This window comes from Fistularia commersonii, chromosome 30 (assembly GCF_037954325.1).
Source record: "Fistularia commersonii isolate RoL2024-O1a breed Wild chromosome 30, RoL_Fcom_v1.0, whole genome shotgun sequence".
Taxonomy (NCBI): domain Eukaryota; kingdom Metazoa; phylum Chordata; class Actinopteri; order Syngnathiformes; family Fistulariidae; genus Fistularia; species Fistularia commersonii.
Genome location: NC_141313.1, coordinates 7,948,749 through 7,971,052, shown reverse-complemented (window position 1 = coordinate 7,971,052; position 22,304 = coordinate 7,948,749). Strand labels below are relative to the sequence as shown.

General features: G+C 43.9%; 1 protein-coding gene across 1 annotated transcript in view; it reads right to left on the bottom strand.

Annotated features, from left to right (window-relative positions):
- Positions 1-22,304, bottom strand: part of gabbr2 (gamma-aminobutyric acid (GABA) B receptor, 2) — a 203,711-nt gene that overhangs the window by 143,795 nt on the left and 37,612 nt on the right. Inside the window, exon 2 of the mRNA XM_086177580.1 lies at positions 265-402. Coding sequence (XP_086033706.1) covers positions 265-402 — 138 coding nt within the window. The remainder of the gene's footprint in view (positions 1-264; positions 403-22,304) is intronic.

The following is a 22,304-nucleotide window of genomic DNA, read 5'->3' as shown; positions in this document are numbered from 1 at the left end:
ATCTCAAAATTGAATTTGTATAGATATTCATGTATAAATGAGGAGGGGGGGAGTGATTTGGAAGATTGCATAATTCATGCTGATCAAGAAGCTCTTGCTGATCACCATGAAATGCCAATTTATCTCTGATTGAGAATCCAGGGACCAACTGCAATGTAAACCACGCGTTGACGTGTCTATTTCGAGCAGTGTGAAGTATGCACGCGCACACACACACACACACATCCAACACACACATACACAAACACACATCTTTTGTCCTACCTGCACTAGATTCCAGCCCTCGAGGGACTCCGCGATGATGGAGGTCACAGAAGGGCAGACGCCACCGAAGATCATGAGGTGTTTGGGACCGTAGCATATGGCGTCGAAGAAGGCCCTGAGCCCCTTGGCGTTGTCACACTGCAGGGAGGAAGCAAGCAAAGTTTCATTGATGGCAGCTCAGAGAGGTTCAGGGTGTAGTTTTGGAGGAAACAGAGCCGAGGTGGGTGAGGATGCGCAAACCGAGCGTCAAAGTTCATGCAGAGGCCAATGGGTTCTTGCCATTTCTCTAATCTCCTCACCTGCTTTCTACCCTCCTTCTGCCTTGGAAAGGCCGGGGGGGAGAAAAGGTGAGGAGCTGCGTCATTGAAAACAAGAGGCCTCTGAATAGTCCCTTAAAAGCCGTTATAGTTTGAATGATTACATCTAAGTCATTTTGAGTAATTACTTCAAAAGTGCTGAGATAAGTTATATAAAACAAATACATGTCATTATCACAGAAAAAGCTGAGCTTGCGATGAAGGGTAAATTTACTGAACGTCAAAAACGCTGCCAAATAACGATTCTGCTCGGCGGTGCAGCCGACATTTTTTGGAGGGAAAATGACTAAATAAGCAGTCGATCATTACCTATTTAAGAGCGCAATTCGTCACGGCAGATACACTTTACTGCTGATGAAGCGGTGGTGACCGAACCCATTCCACCTTATTGCATTCCCAACGTCCCCATGTTGGGAGAGATCGTCGGAATGAATGTATCCCCCCGCGTTGCGAGAGCAGGCCGCCGCTCTTTGATCCGGAGCTGCAGAATACAGCCATTTTCGTGTCACTATAGCAACCGGAGAGCGAGTGCGCCAAAAGGAAAAAAGGGAGGAACAAGAGAAAGCAAAGTGTCCCCATTGATTGCAACACGAGCCTTGGAACCGCTTTTGCTGTGATTCCTTGATTTTTTTTTTTTCTCACTTACCAGTGATATTCCTGCGGTAAACACTTCCTCCCTTCTTCTAATATTACCTCCCACTTCAGGATGTTTGCAGTTGATGTAAGATGGGCTTTCTGGTTGAATGGAAGGAGGTGTGAATGCATTCATGGTGTGTGTGTGTGTGTGTGTCCTGACATGGTCTGTCTCTTGTGGAGTGTCATTTGACCTTGTTTGCCATTAGTCAGAACTCATTGGGATTCGCCAGCGAACAGAAGCACAGCAGGTTCTCCGCGGTAAAGGCCGAGAAAGCGAGAGTGGAACAGTTCTGATCGGTCCGTAATTCTAATAGCAATACGGAGGTATCGAGGCTGCAGGGATGACTTGGGTGTTTAGATAAAGTCCGAGTCTTATTTTTTGCTTGGATTGGGTATTGTAGTCTTGCGGTATCGAGGAGAATGGATGTTACGACCGTAAACGCGGGAGGGGATTCCCTGACCCCTACCAACACCACAGACGGATAACCCACACAAATCCTACATCTACACACACCAACACAACTGAGCAATTATAACCAACCCCCCGCTGTAACGCTTTGACTTTTTGGAGTCTAACATTTTAGACTTCCTCCTGTCACTCAGACTTCCAGCAGATGAAGATAGCAAAAACAACACCCTCTTCTTTTAAAAACAATGCAAGGTCATCAGATGTTAAAGGAGTGGACTACTCATACATATACATTTTGAGATTTGCCCTGTTTAACATGAAGGGAAAGACAATTTATGAAGAAAAAAAAAAGGAGAAAAATAACACTATGGTGATACTTGCAGGCAAAAAAAATCAGCAAAAAAAAACCAAACATATGAAACAACACTTTGAAATTTTCATATCATAAAAAGGTCTACATTGGGATTGATCGCTGGTGCAGTGATTAAGAACAGAAGAGTAATTACTTGAATGTGCTCGCCCTTTTTTCAAGAAACCAATTACCAGTAAAGGTGGCCTTTTTTTTTAATATAATTTTTTTTTTTTTTTTTTTTTTCCATTCAGAGTGTATGTAAATTCAGGGACAATATGTGCCCTAATGCCAGTCAAACAGACTAGATTGCTGGTGAAATGAGAGAGAGGAGATGTGATTAGGCGCAGCGGGGGGGGACTCCTAATCCCGGCGTCACAGCTGAATAAAGAAATCGGGCTATTAAAGAAAATATCCTGTTTGCATATCCTTATCATTCCTTTTTCTGCAGCTGGCCAGAACAAGGTGGGCAGGAAGGACCGCGACTCTCAATTTGTTACCACGCAACAGAGTGGAAATGTGGGCAACTAAACTTGTCAACCTGAGTACAATAGACCTTGTTGATATTGTGGCTTCACACTGATTTACTGCGGGGAACGGACAATGCGGTGTAGGTGTTAAAGAATTGCCGTGATTCTCCCCCACGCTGTGACGGATGAAATCTCTCGACAGCATTTTGAAGCGCGGCCCGCAAACCGATTACCTTTAATGTGTTTTTCGTGCCGGACTGCGTCTAACCAGATTGTCATTCGGGAAAAGTAAAGATAAAAAAAAAAAAAAAAAAAAAGGCTGTTTTGCTTTAAGCACGGCAAAGTACTTTATAAACGGTATGAATGAGACAGAGCTAAAAGTAGGAGGAAATAGCCGATTTTGGACGGCAAAATTCCAAGAATGCATTTCGAAGAACCGTATGGCTCAAATTTGATTCAAGGAATTACCCTCCTCCAAGGGAACCTTTTTAGTTTTGCATTCCCACAGCCAGCGAGGGACAACAGTAGGGACCGGTGTGACACAAGCGTCTGCAACGTGCACCTTAAGTGCCGCACTCCAAAATAAACCACCGCAAAGAAGAAGAAGATGACAAGGACAACATGGAGAGCGAAGTTGCATGGCAAGAATAATAACCATGGACTATCAAATGGGTCGAAGTGTTTTTATTCTCTCCCCGCACTGCTGGTTTCTTCCGCTGCGAGCCCTGGAAACCCTTCTGTGGCGAAGCAGGAAAGAAGGCCTTGGACCGCTTCTTCAGCTCATTTCTTGCCGGTTCTGTCCATTTTGTCGCAACAAACAGCTGACCGGTGACGCCAATAGTTTTTTAGTAATAGAGCTCTGCAGTTTGCAAGAAGTACCTGAGTGAACTACATCGCGAGTTCATATGGAACTGTAAAAAGATCCTACTTCGGAGTAGGATCTAAAATGGTTCTAGGAACTGAGGTCCATGGTTCCTGGTCCCTATGTTGTCCTAAAGCACCCAAAAATGACCTATTAACCTCAAAAGCTTCTAGGAAAGGCAAAAACTTCCTACGATGCAGTAAAAACAGCAAATGTCATTGAAACATAATTTGACAATAAGTTTATGCAAAAAAGCTGATTTGAAAATATATAAAAAACTAAATGCTCTTCATAGAAAATGGTCATTGTGTATTGGAACTGTTGTTAGTAGGTAGGTAGTTAAACCACTGATTTAATAGTCTGAATGACAATGGGATGTTAACAGCAGTGGTCTGAGCAGATCAGCGAAACATCAGAAGCCAGCAGTGACTTCAGTCTCCGGAAAAAAATCAAACATCAAGACTCGGGTGTTGAGGAGCAGCGATCCGATCCGAGATCCCAGAGGCTCGCAGGAGGCAGGGCCACGCGTGCCCGATTAAACTAAGGTGAACAACGTGAGAGCGGGTAGTCCCGCCTGATGATGGCAAATTAAAATATAGAAAAAAAATGACAAAAGATTTGAGTTTGAAATAACACTAATTCTAGAGGAGATCAAGTGTAAAAAAAAAAAAGGGACACGGACGATTTGCCCGCCACCCATTCAAACCCCGGTGATTGACAGCTTCACTTAATGATGTACCTGAGCAGCATCCCTTAAGGAAACTGCTGCAGACTAAGGACTTGGAAGCGCTGCTAGTTGGAGTTTTCTGCGGAAAAACGGAAGAAAAAAAGATTACCTTAGAGGACCTTCTTAGAATATGACGGTTCAGTTAAAATGGAAACAGCCCGGGACTAAAATCAAACAGTCCAAATAGGATGATGACATTGACTGATTTATTAATAAATCATCTCAGCTTTAGTCTGACACGTCATTTTTATAACCTGGAGCCAGCTAATTACAGGCATTTTCTTTGAAGAGTTAAAAATCACCAAACTCCAAACCCCTCTGGAGAACCTGGTGGCGAGCTAAAGGGAGGATGCGAGGCCGCTTTATGTTTAGCTAAAAAGGCTACTTGTTCTCTCCTCCCCTGAACCATCGTACCGCTGCTTTATTCATCCTCCACTACTTTTTCTGGGCACGCGTGAATGCAGTCTGTCGACCGGTGTGTTGTCATGCCAACGGTGCGACTATCCACACCTCGTGTGCTAAATGAAGAAGGAAGTCATGGCAGAACTGGCGTAGCGGTGGCTATATTTAGCATCTCATTAGGTAGCGCAACCACATTCAGACATTAATCAATACTTATTCAGTGATGAGGACGCCTAATGCCAGATGGACAAAGAAGGATGGAGAGGAGAGACGCGGAATATAATGGGACGTTAAAAGAGACTCGGAGGACGGGAAGATGAGGGTGAGAGGAAGGAGGGCGGGCGGAGCTGTTAAATAGAGGGACAGGATTAGCCTGACGTTAAGCAAGTGCTAATAGTCCAACAGACTTATACATCTGCGCTCCATTACAACCCAATGGAGGAATTCGTGACCGTGAGGTTGATTCCGTGCCACCTGGCGCCGCAGATTAACTATAAGCCCATCATTTAAATCAGAAAAGAAACAAGTGTTACGATACCCAACGCTAGGTGTAATTGACTGTTGTTTACATCAGCCGGTCTCTCCATAGTTTCCCATTTGCGCTTGGCCATCGTGTTTTAGGGGGGTTTGGGGGTTCAACCCAAAGTGCGTCCAGCTGAAATACGCTTGACGCTCCAACAAAAAAAAAAAAAGACATACAGCGAGTTCAGCGGAAACGAATGAAGGAAGGCACTGGAGCACTTAACTCCCAAGTCAAGCAGCTAGAAATACTACAGCACTTTATTTCCACTTTCCTCAAGTCTGAAATCTAATTCCTGGCATTTGGAGGCCATTTGAAGCGGATCGATGGGGTTAACATCCGTAGTAACCTGTTTGACCGTCTTTGGTGGATGGCCAAGGAAGGCGTGTGTGCACGTGTGTGTGTGTGTGTGTCTACGGCTGATATCATACACCGAAGTGTACATGGACCGCAGCGGACATGCCACTTCTATTTACTCTGGTCCGACTGACTCGAGCCCGAGTCCATTTTCACGTGCTTGATCGACGGATGAGCGCGTGAGATCGTGTGACTCTGGGAGCTCGACAGAGGAGCGTCAAACCAACTGTCGGGATCCGATGTAATGATATGTGCGCGTGAATTATTAATGAAGCGACAGCGGCGTTGATGATTCAGTGACCTTAACTTTCAAGACAATGGCAGCGCAGTCAAGGGGGAGGAGTCACACGGTCTCTAAAACAAGACGTCAAATTGGTTTGGCTGGTGATTTTTCGGCTTTTGAGACTTTTTGGATTTTTAAACATATACATTTGAATTGACAGATTTATACGACAGGTGTGTGACTCTACGGACCATTGCTCGGGTGTGGAAAAGTAGAAGACAAAAAAGATGAGTGCATTGGTTGGATGTTATCCATTTTCCATCTTGTTTTGCCAACAGTTGGATTTAAAGCTACATTTCATGTCTGTCACCTCTCAGTATAATTTTTTTTCCCGCCTTCCTTGCCATTTAGAGGGCATTACTGATGGGACAGTTATCCAACGAGGGGTTTATTCCTAATGCGCCTCCACCCGTTGTCCCCGTTACATTTCCTTCATGCTGACCTTTTTCTCAAATCTGCGAAGAGTCACTCTTATTGATTTATCCTAACATGATGACATTACCCTACTGTTATTCCTCCACTGATAAATCGCACTCATTCTGCTAAATGTGTAGAAATTGCAACGCCTCCGTGAGAGGCATTTTACGACACGATGATGTGCGGCCCTTTCAATATTTAAGACATGATCCCGCAACATCTTGAAGCATGTCTAAAGGTCAGCGCCACACGTAGGAATAAATCTTTTCTCGCACGTTCCAACAAAATATCTGGCGGCCTCGCTCTCAGACGACGTTTTTTCGTGAGACATCAATGGAAATGAGATAACGGTCGGCAGAGGAGCGAAATGGTAAATAGCCACACATTTGTCCGGGGATCGGTGATGATGCTCATGGGCATCCTTCGTCGGAGGCCGAGGGACGTCTGAGAAATGTATCAATCATTGATGTTGCCCTTCATGTGAAATTTATAAAAGTAGTAACAGCCTCCATTCAATACTTACTGGTTCACCATGCATGGCATCATAAATGCTTGTTGGGGTGGAAGTACAGGCGGTTTTATTACAGCTGGCATTCATTCAATGTGAGCCACACCACGGGCACGAGGAGAAAGTGGTATAGAGTTACGTCAGTGATTCTTCATATAACAATTAATTCATTGTTCACGGGGGGGGGAAGGTGGACTACATCCTGGACTGCCCCTGTGTCCATCCCAGGGCCACATTAAGAGACACACAACCATTCACTTGTTTGCACGTCATACAGGCGCATATAATCATTCACTCATCATTTACATGTCCAGGCAATTTAGGGTCTTAAATAGATCTCCTGCATGTTTTTGGACTGTGGGAGGAAAAAGCGAGAACCCAGAGGAAACCCAGGCAGATACCCTTTTTAATAAACAAACATACAAGAAGCTAATAAGCTTAGCACTTCGCTTAACTATTATCCAGTAAAGTAATATAGAGGGAGATGTTCATTGTAAACATACTTCTTCTCCTTCAATGTACGTTAAAATGCATGTAAACAAAAAGATCCGTGTCCACACGTCTAAGCAATTTAGTGTCACCAAGTAACCATTTGGACCGTGGAAGAAAACCAGAAGAAACCCACACAGGGACGGGGCAAAAATGCAAATTCCAGACAGAAAGGCTCCCTGACGAAGCTGGGACCTTCTCGCTGTGAGGGAATGTTAAGTAAACCATTCCTGAACATCATGGATTGCAACCCCTTTTGTTGGCTGATAATATTTCTTCCTTGAGAGTCGGGGAGAGAGTCAGGAAAAGGAAGTATGGGGGGGGAAACTGGGGATTAGGAGCAAATATCGCTAGTTAAGGAGAAAGTATAATGAAATTACATCCGTCTGTTTCAATGTAGACTGTACAAACTCTATACGGGCTCTGCAAGTGTCACAAATCACCGATAATAGTCCTGTCCAGAGGTGTAATGATACAGTCTCCTCTGGTGTGTGTGTGTATGTGTGTGCGTGCTTGCGTGTGTGTGTGGATTGTTGGTTGTGTTTGTGAGGGTGTGTATTAAAGCTAGCATACACATTAACATCTGCGAGTTCATCTTCATACGTACTTCTACTCAATAAATATTCCTCCATTGTTCTTTTACCTTTATTTGATCTTAGAGACAACAAATGTAATTTGCTCACCCTACGAATCAGACAAAAGAGGCTTTAAAAAGGTTGAGCGGTACAATACGAGGAAAAACACTCAAACGAAGAAATGCTGTCATCTGCGTTGCGCTTTCTTGGAATAAATTATATCGAGGTAATTGCTAGAAAGACTATCAGTACCTGCAGTTCAACCTGGGTGTTCCTCATCGACACAAATGCATTAACAGCCACTAGTGTGTCAGCTGTTTCATGCATCAGTGTGTGTGTGTGTGTGATGGGAACAAGGGCTGATCAGAACACACACCTCTCGCAAACCATTATGAAATGCCTTGTTAGCACTGCAAAACGGAGGCAGCTGCACCTGTCCTCTGTCTGATAGCGAGTTACCGCGCCCCAATCATCAGCCAGAGGCCAAACGCAGCACATTCATGTTTGTGTGAGTGCGTGTGTGTGTGTGTGTGTGTGTGTGTGTGTGTGTGTGTGTGTGTCAAACACATAGAGACAGTGAGCAAGGAGTGTGATCTGGAATTAGAAGTCAGTTCTACTTAAACCCTGTCTCAACAGCTCAGACTTGTTGTTTTCAAATGTGTTTGTATTTGGAAAACATAATAATTCAATTCTTTCTGTTACTTATTTTGGCTGAGAGCGGCTTGTCATTGAACAACCAAAGATAAAATTATAATTAAGAAAAAAAAACAGTGAATAATTTTCAAATGCCATGAGAGCCAGTGTACCAGAGACTTGTCCGTCATCCTAAAAAAAGATCAGGACTGATCAATTTCACGCACAACTGAAACAAAAATCACTCAAACCGTCCCATTTCGGACACGCTCGCACTCAATAACGTCATCAGAAGCAGCGATTACTTGTCAGCATAAACCCCCCTGACAGCGTGCCATCACGCTGCATATTACATTTCTTATGGTTTTAGTCTGGGTAGCACCAGATGCACAATGTTGATCTCATCTAACAGCTACAAGCACACATGCACAAACGTGCGCGCACACACACACACACACACACACACGCGGCAACACTTCCAATTTGAACTACTTCCATTTCCCCAGGCCAAGAGAGGCAGGATCCAGCTATTGCCGAAACATATGCTCGGCATTATGAAGCCCTATAGAGTTAGCAGGGTGCAGCCAATAGGTCAGATCTAAAGGAGATTATCCATTTTCCCCGTGTACAAACCCGAGTAATCCTCTGAACTGTCATGGCCGTCAATACCAAAACTACTCTCCGAAGAGGATGGAGGCCAGGTCTGCTCTCTATCCGCCGATCGATTTACAGCGGTTTATGAAAGTTTTCCTACTTGGTTGTCGGAGGCCTTTACGATTCGCAGCTTCTCGCTTGAAATGCACTCAGAAGGGTGATTCCGATCGGGTTGCCGAGTTCTCTTTATACGTCTGCCGGTGTGCACCGGGGTTTACCTTCTCTCACCGCAGACTTGAAAATGCAACTTCTTCTCTTCCTTCGGGCTTCTCCCTCTGGGGGTCGCTACCACCGCCAATCCACTTGCTCCCTCTAACCTTACTTTCTGCATCCGCTTCTCTCACAACAAACAATTTTATGTCAATCCATAAATCTCTCTGGTCTTCCTCCGGGCCTCGGCATCCTTCCACTGGGATCTTCATTCCCCCTCCTATGTACGTGTCCCGACCATCTCAGTCCGACTTAATCTCCAGAAAATCTAAAGTGTGTTGTCCCTCTGATGGACTCCTGGAGACAACCTCAAAATCTCCATCGCTGCTGCCTTGACCTCCGCTTCTACTCGACATCGCTGTCTCTAAGCCTGACACCATCTTCTACACCTTTCCTTTTGTTTTGGAAAATGTTCTCTCTCCTCTGGTATGAAATGAAATAAAAATGAAAAAGCCGCTGGAGATATTGGCAGAGTGAAACAAGGAGGAGGAAGAGTTGAGTGTGCAGGGGAGCGTCAGGACTCCTTGTGGTAACATTTAGACAGCGGGCCCCGGAGTGTTGGAGGAGAGTACACATTGATTGAGTGAGAGTGGATGGAGTAAAATGGAGAGCCCAAAACAGCCGTGGAGTTGTATTCTTTCGATCCGTCCTCTTGATATTGTATAACTGCAGCTCGGAGGTGGAAAAGAGGCAACCGCCGCGTGTTTTGGGAGACACTGGCCTTTGGAGAAGCAGAGCGACAGACTGACAGGCCTGCCTCTCGTCTCCTCCCCTCCTCCTCCTCCTCCCCCTGCAGTCTGGCTCTTGTTATTTCACTCAATCTATCTTGCACTTCCAGAAGTGGTCAGATGGCCACCCAGATAACCATGATGGCATGTTGGAGGCCTCTCCGGTGTTGACAAGTCTCTCTCGCTTATTCACTTTCTCCTTCTTCTACAGACGCGCGCAGACACACACACACACACACACACACACACACACAGGATTCTGCAACGAGCAGATGCTTAATCTCAACCAACCACATACAGTAAATAAATTATCAACCTTAAGCAAACGCATGCCAAAACTCTTTAAGACTTAATCTTGTGCAAATACATACACATTAACACACACGTGTGTTGACTCAGTCCCAGATAAGCCCAAATTGGCCAGCGGTGCTGAAAATCACAGTGAACACATTGCACCTTTATTAGCAATCTGTGCTGCTCAGGAAGCAGACGCCGCGCTAAGCCTATTACAGTTTGTTGTGCTTTTGACAAGGCCTCGCAACAGCTGGAACGCCTGCTCCAACCGGCAGAGGGGACCGTAATCCCCCCAGAACCCAGCCTGCGGCCCGGGGACGCACTGGACGCAGCGGAACCCGTGGCTAGACTTTGAACTGTAACCCTCGGGTTGTCAGCGGAGCCCGATAGGAGCATATATTTACCCCTAAATGGCAGATAATGGGTTCGAGCGAAACCGCAACATTTGTCAGGGTCGAAAATGAAGAGATATAACTTCGCCCTCGACATCACGGTGCATCTCGGGGGGGGGAGTAACGTCATTCCAAAAATCAAAAATCGAAATTAAAAATTTAAGATGTTGCCTCAAAAGATACGTCACGATAAAAGATATCAAAGGCTTGAGGAGGGTCAAAGTTTTTCACTGGTTTTCAAGAAATCGATACAAAGAAGGTCCGGGATTGGTCGGTTCTGTGAAAACAGAAAACCTCTTATAAAGTAAACACATATTTTTTCTTTTGATATTCTGTGTATCTTTTTGAAGTGTATATTCTTAATCTCAAGAGACACTTGTGCCTTTAGATTCATTTAAAGTCCGTCCCTTCTTCTGCAGACAGAGGATCACTGAAGATTGTGAACAGCGAATTTTTTTTTTTTTAATTGATGAAATAGAGTTTTACTGCCGGAGCTGTGGATCGACGGTGAGGTTTCTGACTCGAGTCCGGACTGAGGAGCAGAAACCCTCTGACGGTGAATTTGGGAGATGCGCCCCAAGCTGGCGTTTCTGCCACAGTCCCGGGCAGTGAGGACATGGACAGAGTGTTAAAGTAAAGTGTCCCTCGTCCCCAAAGGTCCTTCGCCCTCTCCGATGGACGGATCAAGTGAAGCGGGGCCGAAAAAATAAAAGAAGGATTAGCACAGAAGCAAACGGCTGGAGCAGCAGAGCGGGAAGGATTGAGGAGAATTTCTATTCTTCCATCGTGTTTGTGGTCCTGCCAGTCTTTTTGTTCCAGAGCTCGAACCTAGATATTTAAACTCAGGGCCCGTTTGTTTATTTGTTTTTTTTTTTTTTTTGTTATCCGTCATGTTTTAACTACGACAGAGCGAGAGAATAGCTCCAAATGAAAAATGTCCAACCTTTCAAGATCAGATCTGGTCAGCTGAGACAGCCATACGCTTCAAAATGAGGAGCCGCATCGTACAGCTCTCTCTCCCATCAGGGGTACTAAAACTGAATCGACAAAACCATGAAAAACGTTTCACCAAATCAGTTATTTCTCTCGCTGCTATTTATGACTTTTATCTCAACAAAAAGGCACAGTGACTTCTGCTGAATTCTGATTTCTAACAATTCATATTATTAAGTGCTTTCCTCTGTTTATTGTTGTTGAACAGCTGTCCATCAGCTGTAGCCCAGTTGCAGCAAACAGCTGACTGGAGCAGAAACTACCGGTAAAACAAACCGGCAGGAGGGGGGTGGAGGGGGGGGGGGGTCCAATTTTCAAGGGGATGAATTGTTGACATATTCGGAAATCAGGTCTCAGGGTTTTGGGGTCAATAGTAATGCAATCATGGCTGTTACAGAGACTGCCCTGAAAATTGCATTGGTTATTTTCTAAATGCATAATAGATATTTAAGTACAAGAGGATCCTCTGGAGACAGATCTTTTTGTTTTAATGCATTTAAACATACATTGAAGAAGAAGGAGAAGTAGGTTAACAATGAACTCACAGAGGCACAGTTATATTACTTTAATGCACAATAGTTAAGCTACACACAAAGCAACTAGCTTATAGTTTGTTTGTTAAAATGGATATTTGCCTGGGTTTCCTCCAAGTTCTCCATTTTCCTTTCATAGTCCAAAAACATGCAGGAGATTCATTTAAGACCCGAAATTGCCAAGACATGGGAATGACAGAGAAATTGATTGTGTGTCTCGTAATGTAGCCGAGTGATTGGCTGGCCCCTGGCCCGGGTGAACCCCACCTCTCGCCCAGTGACAGCTGGTATAGGCTCCAGCACCCCCGCGATAGGTGGTATGGATAATGAATGAGTGCGTTATAATAAGATCCACATTTGCCCTGTGGGTGGCGGGGATTATACATTCATGCTCCCAAACAGGCACGTGCTAACTGACAAAATTAATTAATTCTAAAGTTGCTATTTTCGGTTAAGAAATGCATGTGTGGTTTTGCTGAGCAGGAGTATTGAGGGTGAAGACATTTGTCCTTGTATGAGGACATATTGACATAGAGTATTTCTTTCATGTTATAGATCTAATCCTGATTCCGGGTTTAAAAGGAATTGGTTTTAACTGTTTTTATTTCAAGTTCCCGCTGAGCGAAGTGATATTTCTCGGAGTCTTACCCAGAGCCTGTGCCTAGAAAAGAGGTATTTGCATTTTTCTTGAAAGAAAGTGCCCCCCCCCCCCCCGACTTTCTGGTTATACGCTTTTGACTGTAAAATATGGAGCACTGGCTCGTTGCAATCGGCGAAGTAACGCTCCCACCGAGTCAGGACGAGCAGAGGTCGAGATAAAGCTTGACTTCTACTCTTTTCGGTCGGAGCCGGGGAAATCTCAGAACCCAGCGCTTCCCATGATGCAACACGCGAGCGAGCGGCGTTTCATCTGAAACCCATTAATCTCCCACATCTTTCAATCTTCACACTTTAAGATGGAACTCAGCTCCCTCCAATCCAGTAGCAAAGTCAGAAAGCCTCAGAAGGTTTTGGATTGTTTGTTTGTACGTTTGACTTGTTCTTTTTCCAGAGTGGAAAGAAAAAAAACGAAAACGCCCCTCTGTGGAAACAGAAGATATGATGTAACTGGACGAGTATCAGGGTGACACCTGATCCATCATCTACCTTGAAATGTTTACGTTCTGTTTTGCGTCCGATTTGACCGGGACTTTACCGGGGGAGGCTTATCCGCCACAACATACCAACGAGTCACATTTTGTGAGTGTGTGCATGCAGTATGCGTGCATGTGTGGGTTGAAATGACATTGCCACAGGTCCTTTCCACTAATGGTTATCTCATCGCAGCCATTTAGCAAGTATGGGAAGAAAAAAAAGGCGTATATTCCCTGACGCTCCACCTAGACTAAAAAGGACTTCCTGATTGAAAATAATAATCTATTAGCATATTAATAAACAATGATAGTATGGGGGAAAGACATATCTAACCTGTCTGCTTTTACACAAAAATGCATGCATGGTGCACTGCAAAGCTGTGTTTGAAAAACTGCTTGTCATATTGTCCCCACATGTGTGTGTGTGTTTGCATGTGTGTGTGTGTGTGTGTGTGTGTGAGGCCATCCCTCTCACCAGCCTTGGGATTCTTCTGTCAACACACATCAGTCTTGTTCCGGCAGGAACATGGCCTCCGAGGGAGTCCTGGTCTGTGGTCTCAGTTTGGATTTAGAACCTCGTCTTCCTTCCCTAAACTCTCTTCTCCAATCTCTCAGGCCCTTTTTCTTTTTTTTTTTCTTTAGCTCCATCTCCCCCGGGGCGCCTCGCAGCCCCTTACACCCCCCCTACCTCGCTGCTTAAACAGATGGGTTACACTTTTTAAAGGGTCATCATTTCCTGTTATCGTCGCGGCCGTCGGCACCATTCCATTAATTTCTTAGTTAATCCTATTTTGAATAAAACGGGTTGACGTAGCATGGAGAGGAATATGTCCGTATAAATCATTAATGTTGGCTGAGACTGATGAGATAGCCGGTGACAGGAGACCACAGCAGGCTGCAGATTAGCCAGAGAAGGTAAATGGATAATGACATCGAAATGAAGAGGACAGAGCGGGAGTAAAGTATTTCTTTGATATAAGAAAAAAGGAATAGCTTCATCCATTAGCAATTACATGTTTGCACAAAAGAACCACAAAGAAAAGAAGAGACCGCATTCTATAAAAAAAATAATTAAAAAAAAAAATCTAATTGTAACTCGAGGCATTTTGGGGGGGGGATTCACTGCAGAGTCTGAAGCCTGTTTGTAACTCATTTGCAGGTTTTAATTAAACTAATTTTGGACTGTTTTGCACCATGGTGGTTTTAGGTAGTTTTTTAATCATTTTTTTAGGACAATTCCCAAGTATGACCATTCATTCATTAGTTCATTCATTATCTGTACTGCTTATGATGCACCCATGGTCTTGGGAAGCCTCTTCCAGCTGTCATTGGCCGACGGCCGGAGGTTCACCCTCACTGGGTTGGTAGTCGACCATACAGCCATTCACTCTCTCATTCAAACGTCAAACAGAGACATACAACCGCCGACTGCCTCATTCACATGTCTGCGTGTTTTTGGAAACTGGATAACCTGGAGGAAACTGACGTAAACACGGATAGAACATGGAGACTTCACCCAGAGAGGTCCCCCTGTTGAAGTCCAACCAGGGACCTTCTTGCCACAACCACTGCGGCGCCTCGCCGCCCCCGAATAATGTTATCTTGATGTTAATTTCTTGCTGATTTTCAGGTAATTTCTTGTAGTTTTCAAGTGTTGCTGATCTAATTAATTGTTCCTTTTCGTCCGGTCTGTTGCTTATTTACACCCAGGCACTTTCTAAATAATACTTTTAATTTATTTGTTGATTTCCATTTGTTTTGGTCATTTCTTGAGTGTTTTTGGAATATTTGTTGCTCATCTTTGGTTAATATCTTACTGGTTTCCAAACAAATCATTCATTGCATTCTAAGTCCTTTAAAAAAATGCAATCCATTCTAAATCACGGAACTGTCTCATACCTCAGATGACTATTTCTGAAATTGGATTGGTTTCAGTGAGCTGAGGGGCCTCTGACTGTCCGCAGACCTAATGGATATGAGTCTAATCATGTGTCTTCAGAGCAGCAGTTAAACACATCAACTGGGAGGTCCGCTGTCGCAAACACACGCAGAGAAGCACACACACAAACCCCCCAGGATTCATCAAGCAGTGCATATTTAACCAAGCCGGGGGCCATGCCAGCAGTGCCCGCAAACAATCATCAATCACCAGCATCCGCACACACACACACACACACACACACACACACAAACAGACACAGACAACCAGGTGGCCAACTCTTGTATCTCAAAGGCTAATTTCCGGGCCAAAAAAAGCTCCACTCCAGCAAAGACATTGGCTGTGAGTGCTTGTCGTCTTTAATGAATCGCTTCTTGAGTGGCTTGTATTGAGGTGACAGGGTAGACATAGGAGTCACACACACACACACACACACACACACAGACACATACACACTCTTGCCATACAGTGCAGACGTAAAGCGAGAATGTGACAGCCCGATCGGACAATACCGTTTCCTTTGAGAAGCTGACGCACAACATTGTGTTGCCATAGCTACCAAGAAAGAGAGAGAGAGACAGAGAGAGAGAGAACAGGCGGTGATAGATCAAGGAGAGGGAGAAGGGGCTCGACTGGGAAGGGAAATTAATTTGTGTACAAGGCCATGTCGCAAAAGAAAATTGCATTTTTCCCATAGATGGGGGAAGGAGGTAGAGGCCATTGTTAGTGCTGCGCTCATGTGGATGAAAGTGACCGTATGTGCATGTGTGTGTGTGTGTGTGTGTGTGTGTGTGTGTGTGTGCGTGATTGTGTGCACATGTCCACAGGCAGCCAGATGCCATCTCAGTGGATTGTGGCCAAAAGTGTTGCAGGACGTCACAGGGCTCTTCATTACGGAGGCTTTTAAATAAAACAGAGAGAATGGCTTAAAATAAGATGCGGCCTATGGAGCGAGACACACGCACACACACACACACACACACACACACACACACACACACATTTTGTCAAAGTGAAATGAGAATAGAAAGGTAAAGCACATGTGTTTGCCTACAACTTTCTCGCACACACATGCACCGAGAGAAAGTTTTTTTTCTCTCTTTTTCTTTCTCTCTTTCTGTGACATGACGAGTCATCTGGATTCCACCGCTCTCTAAGTAGGTCACGCAGCCTTTTCAGAGTTCCACTCCTCCCCGCGCCGCATCAAAAATGCATAAATCCCTGCACATTCTCCTTGCTAGCAGCTTCCCGGGCCGGCTAAAGCACATTTTTAGTGATTCTAATCCCATCAAAGGTGGTTCTGGCGGTGTGTAAACACAACATGGGATAGGAAATGCCTCCTCCCGCAGTCGCAGTCACGGCCGCCCCTCATTTCATGAAGGTATAATCGATCAGTCAATCAACTTCGTTCATGTAGTCGTCACCTTTCCAACGGGGTGCTTCGTATAGAAAGTCGAATTAAAAGGACTGCCATCCCGAAACGGGGGTCTTTGGATCTCCGTCACGTGCGAGGATGATGGAGTGGAGCCGGCTTATGAAACTACTTCTACTCCATTTGTCTGCCAGAGGGTTAAAACCAGAGCTGAGTTTTGTCCATGCCAACAAAGCTGGGCTCGCCGTGACCGGCGCTCTGCAGGTGCGGACAGATGAAGGACTCGCAAAGTGAGATAAGCTCCTGACAATGGAGGAGCAGAGTTTGAACAGGTTACGACTGCCGGGGCGTTTGTGAGGAAGTTATTGTACTATTATGTTCAAAATGTGTATTCGGGTTTTCTTGCGCTGCACACAAAAATGTTATAAGACAAACACTCCCTTTCATTTTAGGGAAGATTGATTTTTGAGGTAAATTGTCCGATTAAGGCTCTGCACGATACTGATTACTGATTACTGCAACTGTTGAGGAACCTATTTTTGTTTTAATTTTATTTTCTATTTAGTTTTTATGATTATTGTTATCATTTGAGTGAGTACTTTGTAAATTAATCAAAAAATGGTTTAAAAAATCATATTATGAAGTGAGTAAACAGAAATATAAGCGAATGATTTTCTGAAAATCTGCAGTAAATTTTCATTTAAAAATTCTAGAAAGAAAAACAAACAAAGAATTATTGAGTAATTATTTAGCAGTAACAATAAACAATGAATGAAGAAATTATCCAAAATATGGGGGATCATATTGCTTTTGTGCAAAACGATTTTCAAAATGAGTCCTTTATAAACTTGCCAGAAAAAGTTTTTTTTATTTTTAATTATATTATGAGTGAACAGAAACCTTAAATAGAAGCAAAAATTTTCCTGAAATCTTCAAGATATTTTCATACAACAATTCTACAAAAAAAAACACTTTTAACAGCAATATTTTTACGACGAAGAATTAATCAAAAATAATATTCAGAAATTGTACGACTGAACTAATGTATGTAAGCTGCTTTTCTTGGTTGTATATGTTATCAAAATAAGATCGTTTAGAAAAATCAATGGCATATATATGGACTTTATATATGTATATATATATACAGCATATATAGGTGATCTAATGTTGCTTAGAGCAATGCTTCAGGTCCACCTTCTCCTTCTCTTTCGGGGTATTGAGTTCAGAAATGAATAATTGAGTAGATCACAATAATAGTCTTCCTCTGTTACATACCAGTCTCTGACCACTGAGCCCCCCATGGGGCCGCCAGTGACTGTCATCGCCACTGACTATTCAGAGCTGCATCACCTATCACAGCGCGCCGCGCATGTGTGCATAGCGGTGCGCACGTGCACGCGTGTTCGCGCGTGAATAATTTAAAAGAAGACCCCATCTAGATCACATGTAAAGAAGCTACTTGGAGGAATGTCAATTGGATCCACTGAATGAGCGTCAACCCATGGTTAAGAGCCGCCTCCTGTCTATCCGTTCAATATCTGGCAACTTCTCCCATCACAGGTGGAGCTCTCAGAAAAAGGCCTTTCAAATTAAATACAATATCATTCATCACACAAGTAGTCATGTTGGTTGTTGGTTTTCTGGACCTGGTTAAAACCTGTGATTAGAGGAGGACGTTTTAACCTGACATCCACACATGAAACCAGGAATTGAATGGACGAAAATAACAGCAGCTATGAGAAGACTTATTCTTAGCTTATTCATTCATTCATCTGGAGTCTATCCCAGCTGTCAGCGGGCGAGAGTCGAGTTCACCCTGGACCGGTCGCCTGTCAATCACACGGTCACAGATGGAGACATACAATCATTCACTCCTTTATTCGCATGTCATGTCAAGTTAACTTTTGGTTACTTCTTTGAGAAACAACAGCCGAACTAAGCAAACACATCGGGATTTCATTTCTCCTGGATTACTTTTCCCACCTTCACCTCAAAGATCCAAATAGATTCAGTCCCAAGTCCCAGCTAAATCTCGGAGGTTAAAGCTTTGTAATTAAATCCCAAACGACTCATCAGGACGTCATTGTCAACCACCGCAGCTGGAAGAACATCCTTCTCTCTTCTTTTGGTAGAGCTATTATCGCTTGTCTAGTTCTGCAGAAGCAGAGACCTTGACTTCGCTGCTATCCTTTGGCGATGCGTATCTGACAATATATCAAGATGTAATATTAATGAAGAGCACAAACGTTGTCAATAAGAGTAAAATATTCTATATACTATACCCTCCAATGTGAGAGGCTGGCCTTTTAGACTAACCTAAAGCCAGCATGGGACCCAGTCTCATAAATAAACCAACCGTGTACTCGGATAACCTCCGGTTTTGTTTTGTTTTGTAAACGAGTGAATCCGCAAGACCGTACACGAGGAGACAAGACACAGACAGATGCTCCTTTACATTCTTAAAGCCTTGCATAATGTATCGCCATTAACAAGGGCTTCATGTCTCTTTGATGACCCCAACCACGAAGGAGCTCAACAAAAAGCCTCCATGGCGGACGGGTCCCAACAAGCACACCGTGGCCTTTTGACTTCCACCTTAACGAGTAAGTGATTTCCTATATTTTACCGAATTACTTAACAAGCGCTTTCCCTTTCTTTACTCCTGAATTTGGATTGTAATTAAAAAGGACACAAGGTAAACATTCAACTAAAGCCCCATTCAGCAGCGCAGGAACTTTTTGCACTTCCTTTTTGAGGAAAGAGACCATCCCTTTGTGCATTGGGACAAGATAGGGACCAGGGCTCATAAACCTCAGTTGTGAGAACCATTTTAGCTCCTACCATGAGGCGGGGTCTTTTTACGATTCTTTTTTACGCTTCATAGATATATAGTAACTCATGTGACGTTGGTGCTTTGCATTTGGCAGTGCTCATAAGCCCGAGCATTACCAGGTACTTCTTGTTGACTGAGGAGCGCCATTTTTTAAAACTACTGTGGACACTGGTCAGCTGTTTTCCTGCATCTTGTGAAAAAATGGACAGAACCAGCAAGAAATTGAGCGATGAAGAGGTCAAAGCTTTAAAGGACACAGAGGGGTTTCCAGGGTTCGCAGTGGAAGATCGCCAAAAGTAATACGATGTCAGCTAATGCTGGGGTTTTGTATAATGAAGCAGTACTGGGAGAAAATAAAAACTCTTCAATCCATCAGACGGTCAGCCAAATTAAATTAACCGGGAATCCTTTTCAAATGACAGAACATTGTAAGACAAAGATCATTTCAATTGATAGTTTTTTATTTCTATATAATTACAGAATATTAGCATTTTTCTATCATGAAAACCTTGAGAAGACCTTCAAATCAATACGGAATGATCCATGTTCTTTATATATCTGAGAGCCTGGGAATAAATATATAGGTGGCTGATAATTTGTTGCAGACAAAGCCGGACCCCCAAATCAATACTGATTGCAGGAAAAGAAAAAAAAAAAGGATGAAATGAATGTATGTATTTTTATGGTTCTGAGACGGCTATTTGGTAGAGTGGTCACTTCTGACTTCCGACTACTGGTACTTCGGATCTTTGGTGACTGAATTGCACTTTTTGTAAGTCGCTTTGGATAAAAGCGTCTGCCAAATGACTGTAACGTAATGTAATGTAAAATTACAAAAAAGACAGCATCAAAAAAGTAGTTGCACAAATATTGGGTATTGAATCGCTTCCATTGATTGACAGTGATTGTTGAGGGACCGTAGGAGGAAGTCAATACCGATCAACACCGTGCGCAAAAGTCTCGGGGATGAACAAAGCACTTTTTGGCACAGATACAACAAGACAAAACATCGATCGAACTTCCTCCCCTGGAATATTCACAAATGCAACATCCATTTCAACACTGCTGCATTACCCTATGGGCTACTACGCGTTCATCACCAGAGCCAACCAGGAAGCGCAGCAGCTTTCCAAAATCTGCACAAAAGTATCCCAAAAGTATGCCGAAGCGAGAGACTCCTCAAGTGCGATTCATAAACGGAAAACAAACCAAATAGCATATTAACAGCTCAATGGTGGCAGCTGCCACCAGAGAAAGAGCACGTTCTAAACACAGCGTACGAGCCAGCCGCCTATGGATTACAGCTTTTGTGCTCCTTTGCTTTTAAGTGCGATTTGATTGCTTCCACTTGCAAAACAGCACCGATAAACAGCACCGTTTTTTTTGTTGTTTTTTTGGGGGGAGGCACTAAAGGACTCTCTTTCTATAATTGTTTATGCACTATAAGCACTTTGATGATTCCTTTTTTGTTTAAATTGTTGCTAAATAGTTTTAAAATCTGTGAGTGCCATTAGAGCCGTGATTGTTCCATGTGATGCCTCCCTTTGTGGTATTAATGCTTAGTAACGGGACAAGTTAAAGAATGACTGCATTCTGTCTTTGTTTAGCATATACAATAAACGATAGCCGTTTTGAGAGAGAAAACCTCTATCCAAAACTACCCGGCTCAAATTTGGTTCTTGGAACTACCATCACCCAGAGACCATTTAGTTTTGCATTGTCAGGCAGTAAGGGGTCACAGTAGGGAAGTGCACCTTAAGCACCACATTCAAACGGTCATGAAGACGAGGTAAACAACAGTTTGCAGGTATTTTCATTTCTTCCCTGCACTGCTTCGCCGTGTGAAAAAGTTAACTCTGTACTAATTCCGGCCAAAATGTCGATTTTCTGCTGCAAGCGCTGGAAACCCCTCTGTGGCATGGCAGGCCGGATGAGCCCGGGCCTTTTCGTCGGCCCATTTAACCCCGATTCTGTTCCTCTTGTCACAAGAAAACAGCTAACCAATGACCACAAAAGCTTTTGGCTCTGCAGTCCTCAAGAAGCATCTGGTGATGGGCGTGGCTTATGAGTTCTGCCAACTACCTACATAACATTCCTATGAAACGTTTAGAAGACCCTGCATTGGAGAAAAACCTAAAATGGTTCTTGGTACCGAGGTCCTAGTTCTTCATTCCAATGATTTGCCAAAAAAAAACAGTTCCCAGAAAAAGGTTCAAGGAACTGCAAAATGTTCCTACAATGCTAAAGATTCTCCACTGGAGTTGCGATATCATGTTCAAGGTAAGCGCAAAGGTAACCATTGCATTTGTCATCATTTATACAAATTGAATGACGATGGTTTCCCCACCCGGTCTGAACGATGAGGGGAGAATATCATGCACAGACATATTTCCCATTGGCAGATTGTTTACAATTCATCCCTTGAAAAACTTTCGGGAGACAGTCGGCCTCCCTCGGGTGAGAGCAAGGTCCGAATGAATCAAAGCTTGTTTCCATCGTAGGAGGAAGCCAGAGAGATTAAGTCCAACACAAGGGTTATTTGGGCCTTCAGGAAAGTGTGTGTGGGGGGGGTCTTTTCCAGTTTGTATCTCCCAAACTTTTAGCATGCAGGCAGCTGAGCCTAATGAGTACTGTTGAACTCCAGTAAGCACAGCTACCAGGCAGTTTCTCAACACCACACACTTTCTCCCCCTTTCTTGACTTTAAAAATGCCCGATGGTGCCTTTTCTTTCCCGGCGAACGAACAAGCCCCTCGCACGCAACGTGTCACACAAAGACGGAAGGCCACATTGAAATAAGGTTAGCTCCGGGGACCCGGATGCGAAGCTCCTCTGCCCCTTTGTGCTCGCTACCTTTCACGGCGCGCATCTGCGCTTTCACTTGTGAGCACGTGTGTTCGGATGCGCCGCTGTTTACTCGAGCGAGAAAATCCGGAAATCCTCAATAGCAAAACTGCCTACGGGTTCGATCCTAATTGCCCCCCGCCACAAGTAGGCCGGAGACGC